The 25,755-nt window shown below is 44.5% G+C and overlaps 1 protein-coding gene across 2 annotated transcripts in view; it reads right to left on the bottom strand.

The window, feature by feature from the left end:
• SCNN1A (sodium channel epithelial 1 alpha subunit) overlaps window positions 1–23,939 on the bottom strand; it is a 31,680-nt gene extending 7,741 nt beyond the window's left edge. Inside the window, exons 1-11 of one of the 2 annotated variants that reach the window (XM_030187399.1) lie at window positions 23,735–23,813; window positions 23,109–23,160; window positions 13,468–13,784; window positions 10,770–11,052; window positions 10,216–10,403; window positions 9,243–9,352; window positions 8,608–8,771; window positions 4,584–4,682; window positions 3,915–4,032; window positions 2,328–2,406; window positions 1,793–1,850 (exon numbers count right to left, since the gene is read on the bottom strand). In XM_030187399.1, the coding sequence (XP_030043259.1) occupies window positions 1,793–1,850; window positions 2,328–2,406; window positions 3,915–4,032; window positions 4,584–4,682; window positions 8,608–8,771; window positions 9,243–9,352; window positions 10,216–10,403; window positions 10,770–11,052; window positions 13,468–13,775 (1,407 nt within the window). In that variant the 5' untranslated portion in view covers window positions 13,776–13,784; window positions 23,109–23,160; window positions 23,735–23,813. Of the gene's footprint in view, window positions 1–1,792; window positions 1,851–2,327; window positions 2,407–3,914; window positions 4,033–4,583; window positions 4,683–8,607; window positions 8,772–9,242; window positions 9,353–10,215; window positions 10,404–10,769; window positions 11,053–13,467; window positions 13,785–23,108; window positions 23,161–23,734 lie in introns of both variants that reach the window. The other variant, XM_030187401.1, reaches the window with a different exon arrangement.
• Between the last annotated feature and the right edge of the window lie 1,816 nt (window positions 23,940–25,755).

Raw genomic sequence — 25,755 nt, 5'->3', positions numbered from 1 at the left:
AACTCACCAAACATCAAATAGCTCTGTTAACAGCAGGAGGTGGAGAGATACAGGAGATTAGATCATAAAAAGCAAAGAGAACAGAGACTAAGAGGCAGATGCAGCAACCAAACGTAAAAAAATCAAAATCGTTAAAGTCCCTAACGATTTTTAAAAAATGAAGAATGCACCAAAAAAAAAAGTCACACATGCTCAGATCGGTATTCAAACGTACAATGTATCAAAGAATCACAATACACATCGGTAATCGGCCCCTAAATCATGCGCAGAGCAGCCAAGCGTTTTGCTGGCTGCTCTGCGCATGCTGCAAACGTAAAAACAAACAAAAAAAAAAAGCCACAACACATACACGTGGCTACCCAGTCAGCAAAATCCAAAAACAAAGGATCGGGGGGGGGCAAGGGCGCTCATCAGGAGCGTCCTGTATGGACGGCCTTGCCCCCCCCCCCCCGCTGCTCCCCACTTTCCGCCGCTCCCCCCCCCCCCGAAAAAGCAAAATGCTAGCTGGCTGCCCCGGTCCCCCTCCCTTCCTGTTCCTGTGTTCTGCAGAGCTAACTCCGCCTCCCATCATTCTTTCGCACCGTGCCCCGCCCCCGCTGCCCCCCCTGAGATCGACTACGCCGCTCCCCCCCCTCCACCGAGACCCCTCTCCCTATTAACGACCCGAGCAGCGCCTCTCACCTCTTTCAGAAGCGCTGCACGGGCAGGAAGATCTATTATGTTGGTTGTAGAGTCTCCATGACGTCTCTTCTAACCTGGCCCAGGCCCCCTACGTCAGAAGGAGGCGGGGCCTGGGCCAGGTTAGAAGAGACGTCATGGAGACTCTACAACCAACATAATAGATCTTCCTGCCCGTGCAGCGCTTCTGAAAGAGGTGAGAGGCGCTGCTCGGGTCGTTAATAGGGAGGGGGGTCTCGGTGGAGGGGGGGAGCGGCGTAGTCGATCTCAGGGGGGGCAGCGGGGGCGGGGCACGGTGCGAAAGAATGACGGGAGGCGGAGTTAGCTCTGCAGAACACAGGAACAGGAAGGGAGGGGGACCGGGGCAGCTAGCATTTTGCTTTTTCGGGGGGGGGGGGGGGAGCGGCGGAAAGTGGGGAGCAGCGGGGGGGGGGGGCAAGGCCGTCCATACAGGACGCTCCTGATGAGCGCCCTTGCCCCCTCCTGATCCTTTTTTTATTTTTTTTATTTGATGTGTTTTCTGACGTCCTTTGGACCAATCACAGCGCTTTTAGTTCTGCTAATGCGCTGGGATTGGCTCAAAGTTTGTTTATTTTTTCACTTAATGATTTTTCCTGGCACAGAGCTGTCCTAACGAGAGGTCCAGACCTCTCGTTAGATTTCCTGCCTTTTTCCTGCGTAAAGGCAATCGGAAAAGGTTAGTGCATGTCGTTTCAATGGGGTTTTCACACTAATTGCTCATCTCCATTCCGTTTTCGTTAGCTGCTGGCTTCCTCGGTAAAAGCCCTTTGATGCATGCAACGGATCAAATTTTCCTCGTTGGAGGGTCATTAAAGGCTCATTTAGCTTTAGTGCATCTGCCTCTAAGTTTATAGACATAAGTCTCAACACTTTCCCTGACAAGCCATTCTCTTCTCTAGGTAATTCAATTAGCAAATATTTTGCATTGCTGAAAATCCACAATGCACACGTATGGCAACTTTTCATGTAAAATCTTAGTTCCAGCTACATTATGACAGACTGCCAGCAAGGTCATTCCCATCTTTCTCGGGATACCCTGCAGTCTGTGGAAGAAGAGGGTTTCTGATTACCACTAGAACAGCACATGACTTACCTTGCTGGTTTCTGAGGGCCATTGAGAGTATCCAGTGGTGAGCAGGTATTTGGAAACTCTGCAGAGAAAAATGAGGATTACAGGGACAGTCACTGGGGAGAATGGATTTGAAAAATGTTTATTAAAGTGGAGCAGACACCAGATGTCAGGAAATAGAGACTCGGTCAGCCCAGGGATGGCAGAGCAGAAAAACAAGATCAGAAATCAGGGAATCCAGCCTGACATAGCAGACAGATTCCTATGATTTAAGGAATCCTCTTGAGGTGTCTGTGGTTTAAGGTGCAATAAATACACACTTTTGGCCAGGCTTACCTTGGGCCAAATTGTCAGAGTTTGCTTTATGTATGCAGATACATTTGTCCCACACAGATTTGAAAATGTCAGTATATGTGAACTGTTCACTTGCCTTTTGGCATTGCAGAAGCCCAACATATACTTCTAACCTTGAAAAGTAAGACAATTATTTACCCATATATATTTCACTGATAATTTCCCTAAAATAGAAAAAAATGACTATAATCAATGTCATCCTTACTTGCAGGGTTGCCGGCATTTGGTGAAACACCCAAGTTCGTCAGAAGAGAATTCGCTGTTCAGCTTATAGTAACAATGTCCTACACAGAAAAGAAAAAGAATTAAGTATTTACTGAAAGAAAGTTGCCTAAAAGCCCAGAAATGCAAAGTGACTGTGACCCAGGGGAGGGGGAGGACGAGGACAGGAGCTCTAAGCCTTATTTATTTTTATTCATTTATATTCTGCCTAAATACTAGGCCGATATACATTAAGGGTAAATATTCAGCTTACAAGCCGCTTTCAGTCGCTTGGTTATTCAATGCCAGGCAACCCTCCTGGCACAGAATTACCTGGTTTTGTCCAGTGACCCAGAAGTCAACCGGGTACTGGCTGAGAGTCAGACTGGTGCCCCGTTAACTCATTGTGTAATGTCCTAACCTTAAGCAGTTCCTTAAACTGAATGTCACCATTAACCAGCTAAGTTGCCTCTAACTCCGCTCCAGGCCCACCTCTAACCTCGCTGTTTAAGGGATGGCCGATTAGTGGAGAAATTCAAGGGCAGTAACCAGTTAAATGCTGCTCAGTGGGGTTTAACCAGGCAGATTAAACCCTTTTGAATATTGACTCCTAAAAATATAACCAAAATAAACACAAGAACAGATAAATGTAGTTACTGCAAATGAAATCATAGAGAATATGCAATATGTAAAGATATTGATGTTGCTATGGCATCAGTTCTCATTTTGTTGCTTTATGTATTTTAAATATGGTTCCTAAAATAGCAAATACAAAGCTTTTAAATAAATAAATAATGCAACTAACAAAAAAAAAGAGCAAAAAGCTAATTAAAAAAAAGTTTCTAGCTTCTTCCAAAATGTCAGATAGTCAATCTCCTCATAGATACAGACAGGCAAAGAATTCCAGCTTTGAGATCCAGCAACTCCGAATACATGAACAGACATCTGAAGAAGCCACTGTCAACTTCAAGGAGGAAAGTGAGAGTAAAGGACCTCCAACAGACCTTGAAAAACAAATGGGTCCCTAGCGCCCTGAGGCTCTGGAAATAACTTGTATCATTCCACTTCAGTCTCCTGAACATAAGACTAAAGCCTTGAATTTTATTCTCTGTAGCACTGGCATTAATACAACCCTTTTCAATATACTATGATGGGGTCATGTTAATTCTAGTTAAGTAGAGAAGATGCCCAGGTGAAGCCCCAGGTACAGAGAATGGGAATAATCAAGACACGTATGGACAAGAGCCTGAATATTGGTCATGAAATCAGATGCTGCTGCAAGATTTCTTAACTTTATGGTACAGAGAGAGGGAGCCGAGAGATATAGGCGATGCACATGGGGGGTGGGGTGGGGTGCTGAAATAGTCTGTAGGACAATATGGGACCTCCTGAGAAAGATGAGTTCAGAAATATAGAAGGGTATATGCAAGGGGGTGGAGGGGGTAACATAACAGAGGATGTAAAACAGAGACGGAGAGAGGGACATGTGAAGAATATTTATTTATAGTAAACAGATGTGCAGCAGAGCTGAAACGGTGAACCAACATATAACATCTAGTAACTCTAACCATCTCAAAGTCTACATGCTCACCCCATCCTCTGTGGTTGGTATTGTCACAGTATTGCTCTCCAGGAGGCAGAGGATAGAAATAATAAGCACAGCCACATCTATCTATCATAGCATCCTGGAAACAGGAGCGAACACACACCTGCAGAAGGACAAACAAACCATGAGCAACTTGCAAAGAGGACAGAGAGAATGAGCAAAAAGAAAGACGGGACAAAAGGATGGGAAGAAGCACAAAAGAGAGATGCAGGGAGTGGCAAAGGTGATGAGAAGCAAAGAGAAAAGAGAACAAAAGTGTGATAACCAAATATAGAGCAGAAGAGTGAGAAGCAGACAGGAAAGAGAGAGAGAGAACTAAAGGGTGAGATGAAGGTAAGAAAGAGAATGAGAGGGCGAGCTAGGAGGAGAGAGAATGGGGGAGTAAGAAACACGGAGGACAGAGAACAATACTGTATAATAAGAAGAAAGACAGAGAATGAAAAGCAAGAAAGAGAACAGAAAATTAAGAAGCAAGGAGAGGACAAAGAATGCTATATGTGCAATGATCAACTTCCTGAAAGGCAGTTAGAGGACCCAAAGAATACCAGACAGAGTCAGTGTAATGCACAGAATTGCCCAACGAGTCCAAAAGGAGAGTAGGAGGGGGAGAAAGACCTTAGGGGAAGGGCGAGGATAGAGCTGTGCAGTCATTACCTGCTGTGTGTACTTGGACAGAAAGAGATTTTGCACTTTAATGTCACTGCCATCCTCTGTGCAGTCACTGTACACTCCACCCAGTCGTTCTATGGTCTCCTGTCATAGTGTTCATAATTTAAAATTAGTTATTTAAACATAAAAACACAGAAAATGATGACAAATAAGACCATTTGGCTTATCCGGTCTGTCCATTCATACCAACAACTAAGCTCTACTCTCTCTTCCTCTCCTTCAGACATCCCTTATGCTTTTCCCATTTTTGCTTCAATTTGGATACAGTTCTTGTCTCCACCGGGAAGCTGTTCCCACCTTTTCCATTAAGAAGTATTTGTTTCTTTACAACATCCGTAAAATCCGCCCCTTTCTTTCCGAGCACTCTACCAAAACCCTCATCCACACCCTTGTCACCTCTCGTTTAGACTACTGCAATCTGCTTCTTGCTGGCCTCCCACTTAGTCACCTCTCCCCTCTCCAATCGGTTCAAAACTCTGCTGCCCGTCTCGTCTTCCACCAGGGTCGCTTTACTCATACTACCCCTCTCCTCAAGTCGCTTCACTGGCTCCCTATCCATTTTCGCATCCAAACTTCTTCTACTAACCTATAAATGTACTCACTCTGCTGCTCCCCAGTATCTCTCCACACTTGTCCTTCCCTACACCCCTTCCCGTGCACTCCGCTCCATGGATAAATCCTTCTCATCTGTTCCCTTCTCCACTACTGCCAACTCCAGACTTCGCGCCTTCTGTCTCGCTGCACCCTACGCCTGGAATAAACTTCCTGAGCCCCTACGTCTTGCCCCATCCTTGGCCACCTTTAAATCTAGACTGAAAGCCCACCTCTTTAACATTGCTTTTGACTAGTAACCACTTGTAACCACTCGCCTCCATCTACCCTCCTCTCCTCCTTCCTGTACACATTAATTGATTTGATTACTTTATTTTTTGTCTATTAGATTGTAAGCTCTTTGAGCAGGGACTGTCTTTCTTCTATGTTTGTGCAGCGCTGCGTACGCCTTGTAGCGCTATAGAAATGCTAAATAGTAGTAGTAGTACTAGTAGGTTACCCCTTTCACCTTCATCCTATGCCTCCTCATTCCAGAGCTTCCTTTCAATTGAGAGATTCGCCCCCTGTGCATTTATGTCAGGTAGGTATTTAAATGTCTCTATCATATCTTCCCTTTTCCACCTTTCTTCTAAAGAGAAAGTAGACTTGTTGATGTCAAGGGCCAAGTTTATACAAAGCCTTTCTACAGACATGAACAGTAAAGATTCTTTAATACCTAGAATTTCAATGGTAAAATAATCCCAGCACACAGAGCTGACACCAGTAAAATAATGAGCTCATAAATGAAACTATAATGTTCACAATCAGACACAAACAGCAGACCAGGCACTGAGATATGGCTCCATCATATCACAAAACGAATGTAAATTGACAAGAACATTTGAAGCACTAAGTTATCTGTCCAGAGACACCAATGACCTCGAGTAAGCCAATAATTTAATAAAATTGAAATACAAATCTACTCCTACACTCAAATCATGCTGTCTCCATATTAAATTTGACCCTAAAACAAGACAAAGGGGGATCACGTTGTAAAAACAGAGCTAGAAAAGGCAGATTTGTCACAGGTCTAGAATTATCCAGCCACAGTTTCTTCACCAGGTCATTTGATTAGTGAATGTTTAAAAGAACAGGAAAAAAGTGCATCACAAAGAGACAGATACAGAGTAGAAGTCAAGACCTCAATGTCTACAGTTCCTGGTAATGTAACGAGGAGAGTCTGGCTGGCTGAGAAGTTTTATAAAGGAAAAAAGACCCCAGAGAAAAGTTAAACACACAGGAGTATTCTCAATCTCAGGTGAAAAATCCCTTATATTCAGTAGTATTGAGTTGCTATGGAGTCCAAGCTTTCAAATATTTCAATCATAGATTCCTAAATTAGCCTTTTAGGCTAGAGCCGTGAGACACAAATTCATAATAATCTCTCTCTCTCTCTCTGATGATCACCAACCAACAATCAGTGGCAGCAGGGCAGAGGCTGAGATCAGAACTGGAGACCATGAGGGGCATAATCGAACGGGGCGCCCAAGTTTTCCTGGGGCCGTCCCTGCAGGATGGCTCTGCGAAGGGGCAGGGAAACCCGTATTATCGAAACAAGATGGGCGTCCATCTTTCCTTTCGATAATACGGTCGGGGACGCCCAAATTAGCAAATTTAGGTCGACCGCAGAGATGGTCGTCCCCAGGAATTGGCCGTTTCTGATTTTCAGCGATAATGGAAAGTGAGGACGCCCATCTCAGTAACGACCAAATCCAAGCCATTTGGTCATGGGAGGAGCCAGCATTCGTAGCGCACTGGTCCCACTAACTGAATGGAAAAAGCCCTTCCCTTACCGATCCCTTAGTGATTCGGAAAGGAACGGGCATGCATGAAGGAAATCGCATGCAAATGACCTGCTCACTGTTAGTTCATTTGCACAAGATTTTCTTCCTAGGGAGGGGAAGTCAGTGCAGAGCAGCCAAGCGTTATGCGTGGCTGCTCTGTGCATGCCAAAGACGGCTTCATACATGCAGACAAGCTGTGCCTTTGTCCCTGCGACGGCAGTTAAGGATGTCCAAAATGTGGATGTTTCTGTGAGAAGGACATCCATGCTTTTGCTATGCCTCTGACACCCCCATTATTTATTTGAATTTTGGATCACAAGTAGCAGCAGTGGGATTTGAACTGGCCACCTCTGGATTGCAAGACCAGTGCTCTAAGCACTAGGCCACTCTGGCACTCCTCCACTCCACTCCACTCCCTTGAAATTTGGCCGTCCCTGTGGGGGGGGGGGGCAGTATGCAGGTCCCTGGGGGGGGGAGGTATGTGTGTTTCAGCGGAGGCATAACGAAGGCATGGACGTCCTTCTTTCAAACATTTTGGATGCCCTCAACTGCCCCCCCCCCCACAGGGACGGCCAGATTTCAAGGGAGTGGAGGGCATTGGAGGAGTGCCAGAGTGGCCTAGTGGTTAGAGCACTGGTCTTGCAATCCAGAGATGGCCAGTTCAAATCCCACTGCTGCTACTTGTGATCCAAAATTCACATAAATAAAGGGGGTGTCAGAGGCATAGCAAAGGCATGGACATCCTTCTCACAGAAACATCCACATTTTGGACGTCCTCAACTGCTGTTGCAGGGACGGAGGCATAGTGAAGGACATCCTCAACTGCCGTTGCAGGGAAGGACGTCCTCAACCGCCATTGCAGGGATGGAGGCATAGTGAGGGACATCCTTCACCCATACTCTAAAAAAAAAAAAGACAAAAGTTTTTAAAGTTGTTTTTTTTTTGGAGTGGGAGGTGGTCAGTGACCACTGGGGGAGTCAGGGGAGGTCATCCCTGATTCCTTCTGGTGGTCATCTAGTCATTTAGGGCACAGTTTTGTGACTTAGTCATAAAAAAAAAAGGACCAAGTAAAGTCGGCCAAGTGTTCGTCAGGGACGCCCTTCTTTTTTCCATTATCGCTCGAGGATGCCCATAGGCATGCCCCAGTCCTGCCTTTGCTACGCCTCTGACACGCCCCCGGGAACTTTAGTTGTCCCTGTGACGGAAAGCAGTTGGGGACGCCCAAAATTAGCTTTCGATTATGCCGATTTGGGCGACCCTGAGAGAAGGACGCCCATCTCCTGATTTGTGTCGGAAGATGGGCGCCCTTCTCTTTCGAAAATTCTCCTGCATATCAACACCAGCACTTCCAAGAGCACAGCCATGTTAAGCTCAGGCCCCTCTACAAATCCTGTTACCTCACCTTTCCCCGCTTTGGTTGGTCATTTTGTATCTAAAGAAGGATTTATCTGCTCCTTTTAGGAAATGTCAGGTTTTCCCTCATTGCTCATTCACCCTCTGTCCCTCCTCCAATTCTCCTTGTTTTTCTTGGTAACTCTCCTGTCTTTTTCATTTGTCCTTTTTGCTGCTTTCAACAGTTAAACTCCTTGATCATTCATATTATCTAGGTTTCTGAATTATAAATATTATTTCACCTTTTTCATAGCAATGGAAGTCTCCACCCCAGGTTGTATATTAAATCCTCCATCATCCATAAATGCTGGTTCGTTGTGTCCGTGAACCATCACCCGAGCACCAGCCACCGTGGACAATAATGGGATGTAGTCCTGCTGTTCTGTGCGAAGCATCAATGACAATCCTGGCAAAGCAGTGGATGGGAGAGTTTTCAGAAGCAAAGGGAAAGGGAAATGGGACTTGATATACCGCCTTTCTGAGGTTTTTGCAACTACATTCAAAGCGGTTTACATATATTCAGGTACTTCTTTTGTACCAGGGGCAATGGAGGCTAACTATAACCCCACTCAGCAAATGAAGAGATGGACTTCCAGGTCCAAAAACAAGGAAGAAATAAGATATGGCCAAACTAGAGTTAGTGTTGGGGCCCAAAGATTAGGGGGCCTTGTCAGATATAGTGGGGCCAATATTCAGACTGTGGGAGGGAGCCCGGCAGCCAACCCAGAAATTCAATGCAAGGCCCTTGTCTGGTGAACGGAATTGAATTTCCAGGAGGTTTTCTGGCCGCTAAAATCATAACTGGTTAAGTTTATATTCATTGGATGACCCCCCCCCCCACCCCCCACCCCATGGAACAGCTCCCAGAGTTTCTTACCATTATTGACTCCAGGCATGGAGGAGGTCCATATTTTGCTGTTGGTGGTAATGTTCTCATTAAATGTGTAGCAGTTCCCATAAATAGGGTCATGAAAGGTGGAGTAGTTACTACAGGAAAATAAAAAAGAGCCAGAGGTTTAAACAGGTAAGAAAGATAGAAAACTATTTTGATAAAACATGTATTTCTTATATCAGTAAATTCCAATGAATGGTACCACTTTTGAGATTGTCATGAAAGAAAGTTTCTTTATGGTACAAAACAGACTTGCCTCTCATGCTCTCCACCCCCTTCTTACTAGCCTATAACCAACTGCAGTGGTGCAAGACGTATGCATCCATTCTTCATTCCCCTATGACCCACTCCTTCCCTCCTCCTCCCCCCCCCCCACCTGTTGGTGCAGGACGTATCCATCCATTCCTCTTTCCCCTATGACCCACTCCCTCCCTCCTTCCCCTCTCACCTGTTGGTGCAGGACGTATCCATCCATTCCACTTTCCCCTATGACCCACTCCCTCCCTCCTTCCCCCCTCACCTGTTGGTGCAGGACATATCCATCCATTCCTCTTTCCCCTATGACCCACTCCTTCCCTCCTCCTCCCCCCCCCCACCTGTTGGTGCAGGACGTATCCATCCATTCCTCTTTCCCCTATGACCCACTCCCTCCCTCCTTCCCCCCTCACCTGTTGGGGCAGGACGTATCCATCCATTCCACTTTCCCCTATGACCCACTCCCTCCCTCCTTCCCCCCTCACCTGTTGGTGCAGGACGTATCCATCCATTCCACGTTCCCCTATGACCCACTCCTTCCCTCCTCCTCCCCCCCCACCTGTTGGTGCAGGACGTATCCATCCATTCCTCTTTCCCCTATGACCCACTCCCTCCCTCCTTCCCCCCTCACCTGTTGGGGCAGGACGTATCCATCCATTCCACTTTCCCCTATGACCCACTCCCTCCCTCCTTCCCCTCTCACCTGTTGGTGCAGGGTTCCCCATTGAATCTGCAGGCAAAGATAAAATCTTGAAATTGATTCTCAGCTAGCATAGCTCCATCAGGGATTCGGGCCAGGATATTAATGTAATTAAACCGGTACCACTCCCGAATTGCATCTACGCCGGAGGAATACCTCTGGTAAAAGCAATCCTTACCATTCTCGTCACACTGAAAGAATAACAGGAGATGATATTGACAAATATTGTACTGAAAGGAGACTTCAGAGCTCCTGGAACCATCATGATGGGAGCAAATGTGATTACTGCCCCCTTCCCACTGCAACACATTCTCACTACTCAAGTCACGTCAGACCCTAATCTCCACAGAACTGTAGCATTATATTAAGAAAGAGTCAAAAAGCACAAAAGACACACCTAGAGCATTGTCCCCCTCCCCTCCCAGCACTCTAGACAGGAAGATAGAACAAGCTACCATGAAGTTTTTTCCATTTTTAAATACGTGCCTTCAAGTACAGTCCCACTATCTCTCCTTCATTGTTCCGTAAATCCTTCCCAGAGTGATTTTGATTCTCACCAGTTTGAACCCAATACTCCAGTCTTTCTTATCGACTGGTGGGCTGTCGTCCATCACGTTGGATCTTGGCCTACGAGGCTTCCTTTGGGGCTTAGCCCCTAGACTTCCTTCTTCAGGTGGAATCCTCTCTAGCTGCACCAGCACTGGTGAGATGCTACGTCGCTCTCTCCTAGTGGAGGGGTCTCGGTTCTGGAGGCTGGAAGAGTTGTACCGATACATCTCATACAATTTCTGTTGTGCTATTTGATCCAGTTCACGGAGTTCATCCAGCACACTCGTATACCTGGAGTCAGAGGGGAGCAGATTACATACCGGCAAAGGCTTTTATCCTCAACTGTAGCACACACAATGGCCATGTATGAAGCTTTATTTTTCTTTTCATTTAATTGGTCTCCAACTGAAATTCTTCTCTGTCGAGATTAAATGACTCCATATTCCATGCCCAAGAATGTAACTTTTCTCTCCCATAAGTACACAAGACAAGGTTTATCAGATATACAGAGTTGTGAGATGTGACTTCCTACCTGAACACGTATGAACTCTCATCTGTACAAGTTCTTGAGAAATGTTTCCCGATTTGTACAAACATAGAACATTTAACTTTGCAGGTTGTGGGACCTGATTTCTTAGGAAGTAATCTTTTGGGGACTCGAACATGCAGAACTGCATTTTATATGCTCAGGTACGTTCTTATTTCTTTATTTTGAAAAATTTGATATGCTGCCTTTCAAAAACTATATCAAGGTGGTACACAATGTAAAATTAATACTTGCAAACAAAGAGAAAACAGATTATGAGGCTAAACTCATTAAAAAATGAGACATTATGGAGAAAGACACATGAAAGGAGGAAGTACATAGGACAAGAACATTTAACCTGGTAGAGCAGCTTTCATGGTGCACGCAAAAGGGGAGGAACAGGAGCATAGCTGGTCTAGAAATAGCCCCATTTTATACCCAATGTTACAGGTTTAAGAGAGAAGTTAATACACCTATTTAAATAGCCAGTCTTAAGGGCTATCTTACATTTCTTTAAGAGGCCTCTTTTCTAAGTTCTAAGAGGTAAAGACTTTCAAACGGATTCTGGGGGCTGCAGAATAGGAGAGGGAGCAGGATTGGCACCTATACACCTTTTAAATAAAAATATTCACATATGTGACAATCCATACAAACCAAGACATACACACACATAATTAAGGCCACCTCTGAGCAGGTCGAATAATCGGAGGAAGAGAGTAGCCACAAATGATGCAGACAATCTCAGTCATACAACCTCCAATCAGGATCAAGAGTCAATAGAGTTGAATTTTCACCCTCACATCATGTTATTAAGGGAGAAAAAAAGACCTCAGAAACCGCAAGACAAAAACACCTTCAAATAACTTTTCTTTTGTTTCTAAAGCTGCTCAAGTTTCTTTCATTGGGTTTAAAAACAACCAAGAATTGTTTATGATGTGATGCCAAAAGTGGAATATAAGTCTTTCTGCAACTATTGTGATATATGCAATTCAATTTCCAATGTGTAAAAATCACTAATGCAACGTGAGTGGCTAAGGACTTATCTTATTCCAAACCCACCGAAAGCCACCATTTCACCAAGCTTTCTGGCTTACTCGGGGGTTTTATCTAATGTGCTTCAAAGGTTCAAGCGAGCAGCAACTTTTCTTATTGAGGAAGGCTGTTCTCCGCAATGCCCGTAGAGCTCTTTCTACAATGACCATGAAAGATAATTGGGAGTTTTTAAGACCAATGAAAGAAACTTGAATAGCCTTAGAGACAAAAGAAAAGTTAGATGTTTTTGTCTTGCAGTTTCGGAGGTCTTTTTTTTTCCTCCCTTAATAACATGATGTGAAGATCAAAATTCAACTATATTGACTCTCAGTCCCGACTGGAGGTTGTAATTTCAGAAAGGTTAGGTACATACTGTATGTTACCTGGCTAAAATGTGTGTCTTTCCTGCTTAGTAGGCCCTGTTATTAAATCGGCCCCTTAGTGTGGGACATGGATTCCCAATACTGAGATTAGTGGGACATTAATTCTTGTTTATTAGCATATAACCCTTTTCCTGAACCTTGCAGTCTTAATCTCTTCCTTATAACACCCCTCCTTCCCCCCTACACACACAGAGTTCAGTCTCAGATCCACCCTGTTCCTTGTTTGTCTGTTGCTGCCTATGAGGGTCTAGGACACTCTCTTCTCCAGCTTTATCCACCTACATCCACTTCTGTGACTTTGCAAAGTACATGTAACTTACTGCACATGATACCCCTTAGGGGTCACAACCTCAGCAGCGGGACCCTCCCAGACTGACACCATCCACAGCAGTTAACATATTGAAGGTAACATCCAGCAGCCCACTCGCTGCTTAACTGTAAGCTCTGTCTTCACAGTTATGTGGATTTTAAGTGACAAGAATATCAGGGGTACTGCGGAAAATCCATGTTTAACTGTTAACAGATATCTTCTCTGTGTAAAATTAGACCTGCTGTTCACACATTTAGAATTGGATGCAGATTATACGGAGAGCAGCCAACTTGTACATTGCATTCTAAATGCAGGAAGAGCAGCACCCCAAATCGGAAGCATAAATTCTGCCTTTCAGCAACTTGTATAGCCAGAATTTATGTATTTCCTGTGGGCTGCTGGATGTATTGACCTGATTATGTACATTGATAAGTTCTTGCAATTCAGCTTCTGACCTGTAGGGGTTCAGGGTGCATATGGTGACAGCTGGGAAGTTCAGTGTATCCGAGTTCACATTCATACTGATGCTGACTGGGTAGCTGAAGTACTGGCCAAAAAGAAGCGCAAACTGCCAGTACATGAGCCCAAAAGAGGCAAAAAACAGAAACACCCAAAAAGCAGTTTTCATCTTGTTGTGCAGGGAGCAGACAAGCCGGATGGCTCCATGGATTGTGGTATTGTTGCAAAAGAACTCGTAGAGTTCACGATATGAACTGTAGAACTCGATCAGCCCCTCCTTTTCTTTCTTCTCCTCCTCTGGCATTCTGGATACCTAGATATAGGAGAAATGAGAAAATAAAGTCAGCAGCGAAAAAAAAAAGGAGGAAGAGTCAAAACAATGGAAAGGGAGAGAGTACAAAACATAGAAACAAATGAGAGACAAAGAAGAATTAAAAGAGAGAGATGGAGAGGAATATGTGTATATTTAAGAGAGAGAGAGAGAACAACAGTCAGACAAAAGAAATTACAAAAGAGAGAGAAACAAATGAGAGACAAAGAAAAATTAAAAGAGAGAGAGTAAAGGAATGAGGTAAAGAAGACGGAGAGGAAATATGAAGAGAAAGAAAGAAGGGAAAACAAAGGAAAGGGAGACAAAGAAAAAAAATCACAGAGAGAGTAAGGGAGCAAGGCAAAGAAGAGATAAGAGGAAATATATATATATATATATAGAGAGAGAGAGAGAGAGAGAGAGAAAACAATAGACAAAGAAAGGGAATGAAGCAATGAACAGGAAATATGGAGATACAGAGACAAAGACAGAGAGAGACACTCAAACAGACGGAAAGACGAATAGACAAAAGAAAGATGTCTAGAACTGAAACTAAATAATTTGGGGTAGATTTTCAAAGGTGTTTAAGCAGGCAAGAGGAGGGGTGGACTGACAATGATCTGGGCCCCAGGGCAGAACATGTTATTGGGCCCTGTGCCCCCACTCCCACTTTTGTTTCCAGCACCCCTCCTGCACATTCTAGTCCCCTAGGCCTACTTTGAATGGTCCTGGAGGTCTAGTGGCCTCTTGGGGGGCAGGAAAGCAGTGGCATTCCTAGGGGGGGGCAGTGGGTGCGGTCCGCCCCAGGTGCAAGCCGCTGGGGGTTGCCACGCGCCTGTCGGCTCCACTCGTTCTGGTCTCCCTCTGCCCCGGAACAGGCTACTTCCTGTTCCAGGGCAGAGGGAGCATGGAACAAGCGAAGCTGACAGGCGCGTGGCACCCCCCCAGCAGGTAAAATGCACCCCGGGGGGGGGGGGGGTGTCCTTTCGCCGGGGGGTGGAGAGGCACTGGGCACCCCACATCCTCTGGGCTCTCGGCACTGCCCAGTTGCCTGTATGGTCAAGAGAAATTCCTGCCTACTTAAATCCCAATCAGTGGGCCATCCTCGGATTTCAGTGGCAGTGAAAACCCCTCTGACCACTGCTGCACTGTGAGCTTAATACTGGGGCGGTCCATGGACGGAGTCAGGCAAGAGTTGACAGTTATGCAGTCACTGGCTTTTTCCAGTGCCGGTGTCTGCATAGCTAATTAGAAAAGGCAGAGCAAGCTTTGCCCAGTTAGCTATGTGAAGGTCGTCCCTGAATGTCTAGCTCTGTGGCTGGCCTGAATTTTCAATGCCTGTGCCCACACATGACCTGGCATTTAATATCTGGGTTAGGGTCAGCCCTTGCAGGTCAGTAGCTTTAAAACCATCGATGACTGTGGTCAGAGTTCAAAAGCCTGCTATAGATGGGAGATTTGCTTATTTTATTTTTCATTCTTGAGGTGTACACAACATGCTACTCAGCTCCCAACCACCCTGACCACCCCCGACGTTACAATTCCAATATCCGACAATCTAAAAATCCTAGGAGTAACATTAGACAAACACCTAACTTTAGAAACTCATGCAAAAGCCACGATGAAAAAGATGTTCAACATGATGTGGATACTGAAAAGAGCGAAACCATTCCTCCCACAGAAAACTTTCCGCAATCTAGTACAATCCACAGTGCTCACCCATGCCGACTACTGCAACAGTATCTTCATTGGCTGCAAATCCAGATCATGAAAAAACTCCAAACCGCCCAAAACACAGCATCTAGACTCATCTTTGGCAAATCACAATTTGAAAGCGCAACACCACTTTGAGAAAAACTTCACTGGCTCCCCCATCAAGGAATGTATAAACTTCAAAGTCCACACAATGATCCACAAGATCCTCAATGGCGAATCTCCAAGCTACATGTCCAACCTGATCGATCTACCAGCCAGGAACTGGTCCAAATCTTCTCAAACATATCTCAATCTTCATCTTCCCAACTGTAAAGGCCTCAAATACAAAACCTACTATGCATCCAACTTCTCTGTTATAGGCAGCCAACTCTGGAAAGCCATACCTCGACACATCCGAAAAACCAATGAATACCTACCCTTCCGAAAACTCCTGAAGACTTACCTCTTCAAACAAGCCTACCCAAATGACCAATCCTAAACCCCGATCCTAGTTCCACACCACTAGCAGTACCCACACTCCAATCCTAAACCCCGATCCTAATACCACACCACTAGCAGTACCCATACTCCAATCCAAAACCCCGATCCTAATTCCATACCATTAGCATTACCCATACTCCAATTCTTTCCCCACATCTATCACTATTGTCCTACTCTATGTAACTATGTCATCTATGTGATACTTTGTCCATACTTTGTATTATCTCTGTGATACTTTGTACCATACTTTGTAAGCCGCACTGAACCTGCTATTGAGCGGGAAAGAGCGGGGTATAAATGCCACAAATAATAATAATATAAACCTGCTGGAGGTCTGCTGCAAATCACTGGCTCTACAGCTAGAAGATAAAAAATTATCTTGAAAAATGTATTTATTTATTTGTAGCATTTGTATCCCATTTTTAAGTCAAAATTCTATCAATATTCAAATCAATTTAACTAGGCAGTGTCACAACTGTGAGGAATGATCCGGAGTAGTGAGCCCTTGGGCCGCTGCCGGGGACCCACAGCAGCAGGTGAACCACCCAACAGGAAGCGAGACTAAACAGAGAGAGACTGGTACAAGATTCAGGACTCTCAAACAGGCTTGGCTGCACAGAATTCTGGAATGGACTTGGCTGGAGCCGGATGCTGGAACGGACTTGGCTTGGCTGGAGCCGGATGCTGGAACGGACTTGGCTTGGCAGGAACAGGATTCAGGATACTCAAGCAGGATTCAGTTTTTTCAAACAAGCTAGGCAGGAACAGGATTCAGGATACTCAAGCAGGATTCAGGATTTTCAAACAAGCTTGGCAGGAACAGAAGCTGAAAGCAAAACAGGGCAGAGACAAGCAGGAAGGGGACTGGAGCTGAAGACAACCAGGGCAGACACAAGCAGGATACAAAGCTGACCCACACAGACAAACAACAGATACAAACAGGAGGGGAACAGAAGCTAAAGACAACCAGGGTAGATACAAGCAGGAGGGGAACTAAAGCTTGAAACAAACAAGACAAGAACTAGCAGGGCTGGAACTGCAACAACAGCTCATCTGAAGATCTCTGTTGCAAAGGCAAGTCTGAAAGTTCTCAGGTGCTTAATAAAGGCAATTACAGATGAGGTCACAGGTGAGGCTTGGCAGCAGAAACACCAGGGCAAGTCTAGAGTGCTGGAACATCAGAACTGGAATTAACTCTAGAACATGTCTGGGAAACAGGAAGAACACAGTCCACAGCAGCCATAGGGAATGGGGTCACCCGGAGGTGAGATGAGTGTAGGCATGGAATACAGTCACTATCGTGACAGGCAGAGAGCCAGATCATGCAACTGGGCATCACTCTTTGCCAGAAGGAACTTCTAGACCACCAGTGAGATTTCAAGGTAGGCCTGGCTGGGGCCTTTGGGAGTTGGAGAGTGGGAGTTTGGGCCGGGGATGGATCTGTTTTTGGGAAAGTAAGGGAGAGGGGTGGGGCAGGGGAGGGGAATCAGAGGGAGTGAAGGAAGCAGGACATAGTGGGACTGTGCTTCACCCCCTTGCTATTGGCGTTGACAGTGTAACCCTTGGCTCAGCATGTTAGAATGTACAGGGTATTACATGTGGAGCCATAAGACATTACTGTTCACAGATGATATTCTGTTTACCTTAGCAGAACCAAGGGTTTCACTTCCCCATGTCTATGGCCAAGTGTCAGGATTCAGAAAAAATGTAAGCAAAACTGAAATACTGAATATTAACTTGAATACGGCTGAAGCAGGGCAACTTCAAGCTTGCTACACTTTTAATGTAATCGTTAATCCAATAAAACTATATGATCCCAACCATCCCCCTCTACTGATCAGTGGGAGGGGTCAAGGCGATAAAAACGATGGCCCTACCTAAGCTATTTTATTTATTCACAGCCTTGCCTGTTTTTTCTGAACTAAGTTACATCAGAATGTGTTTGCTTACATTTGGAAGAAAAAAAAGATCACAGGTACAGAGGGCATATGGCAGTTTCCAATTTCCAACTTTATTATAGAGCAGAACAACTCAAGAGGTCTATCAGAGTGGTATTTATATCCTGCTTTTAATCCAAAGTAGGTTACAATAATAACATACAAAAAAACCCCAATAAAACAACACAAAAAAAGAAACAAGATCATAAATTTCAATCCGTAACATTGTGCTGCTAACCAAACAGAAAAGTCCATGTCTAATCAAAGATCAGTCAACCCAAAATGTTTCACAAAAAATATGTTTTTAAAAGTTTCTTAAATTGTAATCTATCACATGAAGTCACCCCTGTAATAGCAAAAGGCGGGGCTGGTGTTTGGGTGGTGGGGCTAGTTCTGGACAAGACTTCTACGGTCTGTGTCCTGAAAATGGCAGATACAAATCAAGGTAAGGTATACACAAGAAGTAGCACATATGAGTTTATCTTGTTGGGCAGACTAGATGGACCATGCAGGTCTTTTTCTGCCATCATCTACTATGTTACTATGTATTACGAGTATTGGCCAATCGACAGGAAGAAACACACAATATATATACCGATGTGGCTGATATATTGACAAAGCATCTAGAAAATATTTCAGAGATGTAGCATAGACCAGTTGGTGCATCAAAATCAGCACTTTAAACAACACTCAAAATTTAATAGGTAACCAATGTATATATATATATATATATATATATTACATCTATCTATATCTATATATGTAATAGAGCAGAACAACTCAAGAGGTCTATCAGAGTGGCAGAGTGAAGTTTTAGGAAATGGGATTAGAATAGAACAGCAACTAATAGGAAACCGATCCTTTGGGGTAGTGTTATGGTGTCCACAAAATGAGTTACAATTACTTTAAGACCAGCTCATTCTTACATATGGAGTAAACAATGGGTTAAATTACTGTGAGGCACAATAGATTTCCACTTGACCCCAATTCAGTATGCACAAGGCTTTAGGCTGGGAAGGGAGGGTAGTACCCAGGGCCACAGCAGTAGGGGGCCCACTCTCCCCTAGTCAACATTTAATCACTTTTGATAGGCGGTTAGGGTCTGCCCCTGATATTACCTAAAAGCAATGGCAAACCAAAGGATTATGCTGGAGAAAGGACAGATCTCTGACCATGCAGAAGTGATCGAGGAATACGAGTTGGACCAGAAGGAGATATTTCAACACAGAAAAATCAAAGCCTTCAGACAACATAAAGGAATTAACAGAGGAGTAAAAACTGTTGGAAAAGGCAAATGGAGGGGGTTGTGGAAAAAGAGGGTTATCTAGACTAGACAGCACTTCTATGTTGATTAAAAACTTGATATATTGCCTTTCAAAATAATATCAAAGCGGTTTACAGAATTCTAAAAATAAGTACAAGAAACAAGAAAGGAACTACAATTCTGATGGGCAAGAAAGAAAGATGATGAAATAATAAATGGTCAGTCAGTCTGGTCAGGTCCCAGTCCCCTCAGAAAATAAAGAGAAAGGCTTTCGCTAGTGGACAGAAAAGGCACAGGCTTCTGTCGCTCAACTCACCAGAAATACATAACGTGTCTACTTGAAATTAAATTAAAACCCATTAACCTACATACCAATCTCATTGGTCTATACAAATTCTATACTGTTTATTCAAACTCCTTCTGTAACACTGTTTGATACAATCTGTAACCAATTTACTCCAGAATCATGTAAGCCACATTGAACCTACCAATAGGCGGGATACAATAAATAAATACATTTACTATAAGACTGTTCGGAGCAGGTTTCTGGGGGCAGGAATTCCAAAGTGTTGGGGCAATGGAAGAAAAGGCAGAGTGACAAGTTGATTCCAACCTGATACATTGAACAACTGGAGTAGCCAAGTGATGGCTTACTAGGGATGCAATGTGCATGCAGGAATATCTGGATGCAAAAGCTTGGGCCTCATTTACTAAGGTGTGCTAAACGCTACAGACACCCATATACTCCATATACGCAAATAGTTAACCTGTTTACGGCAGATAGGATGACTTAGGATGACAGAGAGATACCCCAGCAAGGTAATTACAAAAGTGGATTATTTATATCTGATGACTACATTTGCTTTGCAGTGGGGCCAAGAAGGCACATAGAAATTGGGCTGTGGGAAGACGGCCTATGATAAGACTCTTGGCTCAGGTACATTTGTACCCTTGGATGCCAACTCCTTTATTTGGTCCCATTTCAAACTTTAGCAGGAATAAAGGAGGGAGAATGGAGGGTTTAAGGGGGGGGGGTGGTTACGATAACATGGTTTCAATAGATATGTTTGCATACTGTAAAAAGCAATGTAAAGAAAAATGTTAACATGGCCAAAAAAGGCTGCCTAAATGTATTATTTGAATTTTGAAAAGTTGACTAAATTTAAAAAATAATCTGTCATCTGTACTGTATTGCAGTAGTAGTAGTAGGTGGTCTGGGAGTTCGGGCTGCCCTGCTTTCTCCCCCTCCCCCTCCTTTAAATAGTTAGATACTAAGCTTTTTTCCTTCATAGACTTGGTCAAAAGCCTTAGTAAACTGAACCCTCTGTGTTACAGGGCTGTCACTTCCCTCCTTGGCTGCCTTCTCACCCAGGCCAGGCTTTGTCAGTTGAATTTAAGGAAGACGAACAGGGAGGGATTATGGATTTAGTTCATGCCTTTTTTCAGCTGTATCTCAGATTAGTTACATTCAACCACATGAGACATGTATTCATTGGGGGAGGAGACGAACTACAAACAAAGCAGTGAACAGGGCTCTATACCCATGGGGATGCTGATGGCCAAAAACACTGCCTTACTCGCAATCATTTGTAAATAACTAAGAAAGTATTGGAACAATAAATTGTCAACATGAAAAGCTGCCAGCCCTGTCCTTTTGCCTGATTGTACCTTCGCAGTCACCTGAACAAAGCGTGACCTGTCCATAGCGAAAAGGGAAATTAATCATGACTGCCTCATACTGGTTCTATGAATAATTGTCCTATTTATTTAGATATTTAATAATTATATTAATCCTCAGGTCAACTCATTGTAAGTCACTGCCTCCTGCAGGGCAGTAATATAAACATATACCAGGTTTGCTGTAACGCTCTCTCTCTTGGGCTAGAAGTATTATGAATATCGTTTATCCTGTGTCTAGAGGTGCCGTATCTTGCTCTGTAGGTTAGAGGTACTAAGCCAATCTTGTGCCCTGTATCAAGGGTGCTGGAGCTACTAAGGCATTCTGCCATCCTGTTTCTAGGGGGTGCTGTATCTCTCCCTATGACATCAGAGGTACTCAGGTATTTACCCATCTCACACTCAGTTCTGTCTACACTGTATCTCCTTAACTCAAACTAGAGAGTTGCATGGGGACAGAAATCCTACCCATCCCCGCCCGTCCCTGCTGGAATCTTACCCATCCCCACCCATCCCCGCTGGAATCTTACCCGTCCCCACCCATCCCCGCAAAAATTAAAACCATTCCAACCCGTCCCCGCAAGAATTTAACCCATCCCCACCCATCCCCGTAAGAATTTAATAGTACATAAAAGAAAGTTCCAGTCAGCTCCCTTTCTGGATTTGAGCCACAGCACTGTAGGCAAGGAAGGAATAGAAGTTGGAACTTGGAACACTCTGGTGCGCACATGTAAGATTTGTCTCTGATTCACTGGCAGTGTGTGCTGAGGATGAGTCCATTTACGCCACATGCACGCGCCAGTAGGTCAGGTGACATCTGATTCTCGTGCCTGTGTCAGAGCTGAGGTCTGTGCACCAGCCTGGGAGCAAAGAGGATTAACAGTAACATAGTAAGTGACAGCAAATAGACCTGAACGGTCCATCCACTCTGCCCAATAGTCACACTCATGATCAATTCATCATTAAATCAACGAGTGTGATATTATATACTTGATTATGGTCTTTCTTTCGTGTTTCTGGAACAAAGACCACAGGAGTCTATCTGGCCCCATCCTTATGTTCCAACTGCTGGAGTTGCCATCGAAGCCCACTCCAGCCTATTCATGTTCTCATTTGTGGGACACAGACCATAAAAGTCTGTCCAGCACTGTCCTTATGTTCCAGCCACTGAAGTTGCTGTCTAAGCCCTTTCCAGCCCATCCTACACCAGATTGCCATGTATGAGACACAGACCATACAAGTCTGCCAGGTATCAGCTCTAGTTCATCACAGCCAGAGTCGCCATCTAAGTGTCACTTGACATATCCACACACATGCAGCCATTTAAGGTTAGCTTTTATATAACTTCCATTTTCTAATTAGAGATCCTCTGTGTTCATCCCACGCCTTTTTGAATTCCGTCATCATTTGTGACTCTACCACCTCCTTAATGGAAGACTTTCCACATTTATGCTGTTAAAGCAAGGAAGAAGAGGAGGAAGAGACAGCACTCAAATAAATTGGTATTCGGTAGATGAGAGGCTGGTGCAGGTGCAGCTTACATTTCCACGAGAAGCCCACAGAACTGGTTCCATCCCCGCGGGAACCCCGCAGGAACTGCCTCCATCCCCGCGGGAACCCCGCAGAACTGTTTCCATCCCCGCGGGAACCCCGCAGGAACTGCCTCCGTCCCCGCGGGAATCCCGCGGGTTCCGCGGGATTCCCGCGGGGACGGAAGCCGTGCAGCTCTCTAACTCAAACACCAGACATACACATCCATTGCTCAGAGCATAGTTGTTAGAGCAATGAGCAGTGACCCAAGCATAGGGACCCTTTTCCTAAGTCTTGTAGGTGCCTACGTGCATCCAATGTACGTCAATTTAGAACTAGCATCTGGCTATCATGAGCCCTGGGCGGTAATTCCATTTATTTACACACGTCCGATACGCACGGCAGAAAATATGTTTTATTTTCTACCGTGTGGCGCTAACCGGGTGATAATCAGCAGTAAGCGCGCTGACGATTAGCACCCAGTTAATGCATGAGACCTTACCACTAAGTCATGGGGTGGTGGTAAGGTCTCAGGCCCAAAAATTGTATTTTGTTGCATGTCCATTTTTGGCCAAAAAAAAAAAGGCCTTTTTACAGGCGCACTGAAAATGGACCTGCACGCGTCCAATACACACACCTACAACAGCGCAGGCCATTTTTCAGCATACATTAGTAAAAGGACCCCATACTGCGTTTCAAATCTCTCAGTCTCTACTGATGTACCTTGTGTGCTTTGGCAAGAGAAGTGTCTCTTTATAGCAGGAAGTTATTGTTCCTAAAAAAAACAAAAACAAAACAACAACAATCTGTCTTGGACTAAAATTAGAGAGGTGGGACAAGAAGAATGTAAATATGTATTTCCAACATACCATAAACATACGTAGGCATTTCTACTAAAGACTCCACATCCACCCATGGGTGAAAGCAAAGGAGAGACAAAACGTACCAAACATCCTGCCCACACTTCAGGATGACCATCTATCCTGAGTATTCCTTTGTCCAACAGATTGTAGCATTATATAAATGTTTGATAGTCCAATAGCCACTTCCAGCACATATAGACAAATAACCTTTCCTACAACACACACAGAAAGCCATTCACAACGCAGAGAGAGAGAGAGAAGCATTCAACACACACATACAGAGGATTTCCTTACCTCTAGCACTGCACACACATGTATACAGACATTCACAACACAACACACATAGGCATAGAACCACACAAGCTGTATCTAGCACCATACACACACCACAATAGAAACAATTAAATCCCACCTCAGCTCTGTATTTTAAGTGTAAAATTCCATTACTAACGATAGACAAACTTTTTTGTAGAGCAGGATACACACCTGTGTGTCTGTCTCTGGTGTCTTCTCTGGCTGTAGCCCTAATGTGGAGCTTCCCTGGTACCCTGTATCTGCAACACAGCCGGATACACAGCTGTGTGTTGAAGTCCCTTCTCTGTAGCTGTAATGTGGAGCTTCCCGGTACACTATACCTGCAAAACAGCCGAATCCGTCCAGCCAAACCTGGTTAGATTCACTCCAGACTGGTTTCTTGCCAGATAAAGCTGGAAGTCCCATCATAATCACCTTCCCTCTCCCTCCCACTCCATACTCTCTGCCCTCCCCTGCCCCCGCCCTCAGCTGACAGTGCAATCTCCAGACAACATCGTTTGCAGAGTACATTAAAGATTTAAGTCAGTAGATGGCATGACAGAGAAGAGACGAAGACAAGAGAGAGAAACTTGGAGAGTGGTAAGGAAAAAAAGAAACCCCCAAGGACCCCTACCTCTTACCAAAAGAGAACACACTGGACTTCGATTCTGGGGTCCCTCTGTGACCCAACACAAAAGCCTACAAAAACCACAGTACATCGGCAGGAAACTTGCCTATGCCAACATTCGGGTCAACCTTTCACCTCTCCCAAGTCACAGAGCTCAGAAAATGTCCAGGTACAACAGGCGCTATAGAAACCAGTAATGAACAAAAGATTATACACTCGGAGCCACTGGGACATCTGCATGTCATTTTTTTTTACCAAACAGAAGAAAGTGCATGCATGCTTTCACCTTGAGACGTGTTAAAAGTGATTAGATTCTTCACACCTGACCCCCGTGGACGCCTTCTCTTAAAATGCACCTAAAAACGTTGATGCTGCAGGAGGGAAGTTAATCCTCTACCTTATTCACACTTGTAAATTGCTTTTTACCTGTGTAAATGGTTTTGAAAATCGCCCTCCTTAAGGAATTTCTGAGGATGAAAAAGCATTTTAACCATGTAAAGTACCTGCCTAAGAATCACCCACCCTGTTTTGATTGGATACAATGTCTGCAGGAAAACCAGTCTCACTCTCTCCCAGGTACATTTGCTCTAGGGAAAGACAAGTAGAATTTCAAATTGAAAAAAATAAAAAAAACACAAAAGGGAAAAGTGTGGCTGACTTTGAGCAGAGTGGGTGTTTTCCATATATGGTTTCCATGCAAAATAACACAGTCGCTAACATCCCCCCCCCCCCCCCCCCGCGCCCCAAATGAAGACAAAATGTCCCTTTCTCTGTTCATGACCTCCAACTGTGTCCTTGCTCAGGAACCCATCACATTGCCCACCATCATCACCTACCGAGCTAGGAAGAACACCAGGTTTCTGCTTCTCCCACTTATGCTGCTTGCGACCTTGGGCAGGTCATTTATTACCTCTGGTGCTGTTTGGATTGTAAACCCACCTGGGCAGAGAGTTTATGAACTGTCACCAGTACTTGGATGTAAAATCCAACTCTCCCTGACCTTCAACGTATCTCATGTTCTATTTTCCTGATGTACAACCTGTCGTCACATGCCGTCACCTTGATCTGTGATCCGTCAAGTCCTTCTCTCTCGTCAGAACAGAGACACAGTCCCACGACCTTCAGTACAATTTTCCAGGAATTGTTTTTAAGATATAAGATGCACCTAAAAGTGAAAAGATAGGAAGGAAGCAAACATTATGCTGCCTGATAGTCAAATGACCGCTAAAACGGCACTTAAGCGGCTATCCGGCAATGAATATTGCCACTTAGCGGTTAGAACCGGCTATCCACCAATTTTTAAAGTGAGAGTGACCAACTTTGGTGGCACAATAGGTGGAATAACTTTGGCCGGTCTCACTTTAAGTGGCCAGTGCCGGGCATCATCGTGACAGGTTAAAATCAGATCTGCAAAAATGGACCGGAATTGAATATCCAGGTTTAGTGCCTGGCTATCTCCAGCAATCTGAAAATATCAGGGCCATTATTATTATTATTAAAACCAATACTTGAAGGTTGAAGTTCAGTGACTCTGGCGAAAACCTGAAGTTTTGGTCCGTGTAATAATCGATGGCCCTGGAGTAAG

This window comes from Microcaecilia unicolor, chromosome 14, assembly GCF_901765095.1.
Source record: "Microcaecilia unicolor chromosome 14, aMicUni1.1, whole genome shotgun sequence".
Classification (NCBI taxonomy): domain Eukaryota; kingdom Metazoa; phylum Chordata; class Amphibia; order Gymnophiona; family Siphonopidae; genus Microcaecilia; species Microcaecilia unicolor.
This window is presented reverse-complemented; position numbering and strand designations above follow the sequence as displayed.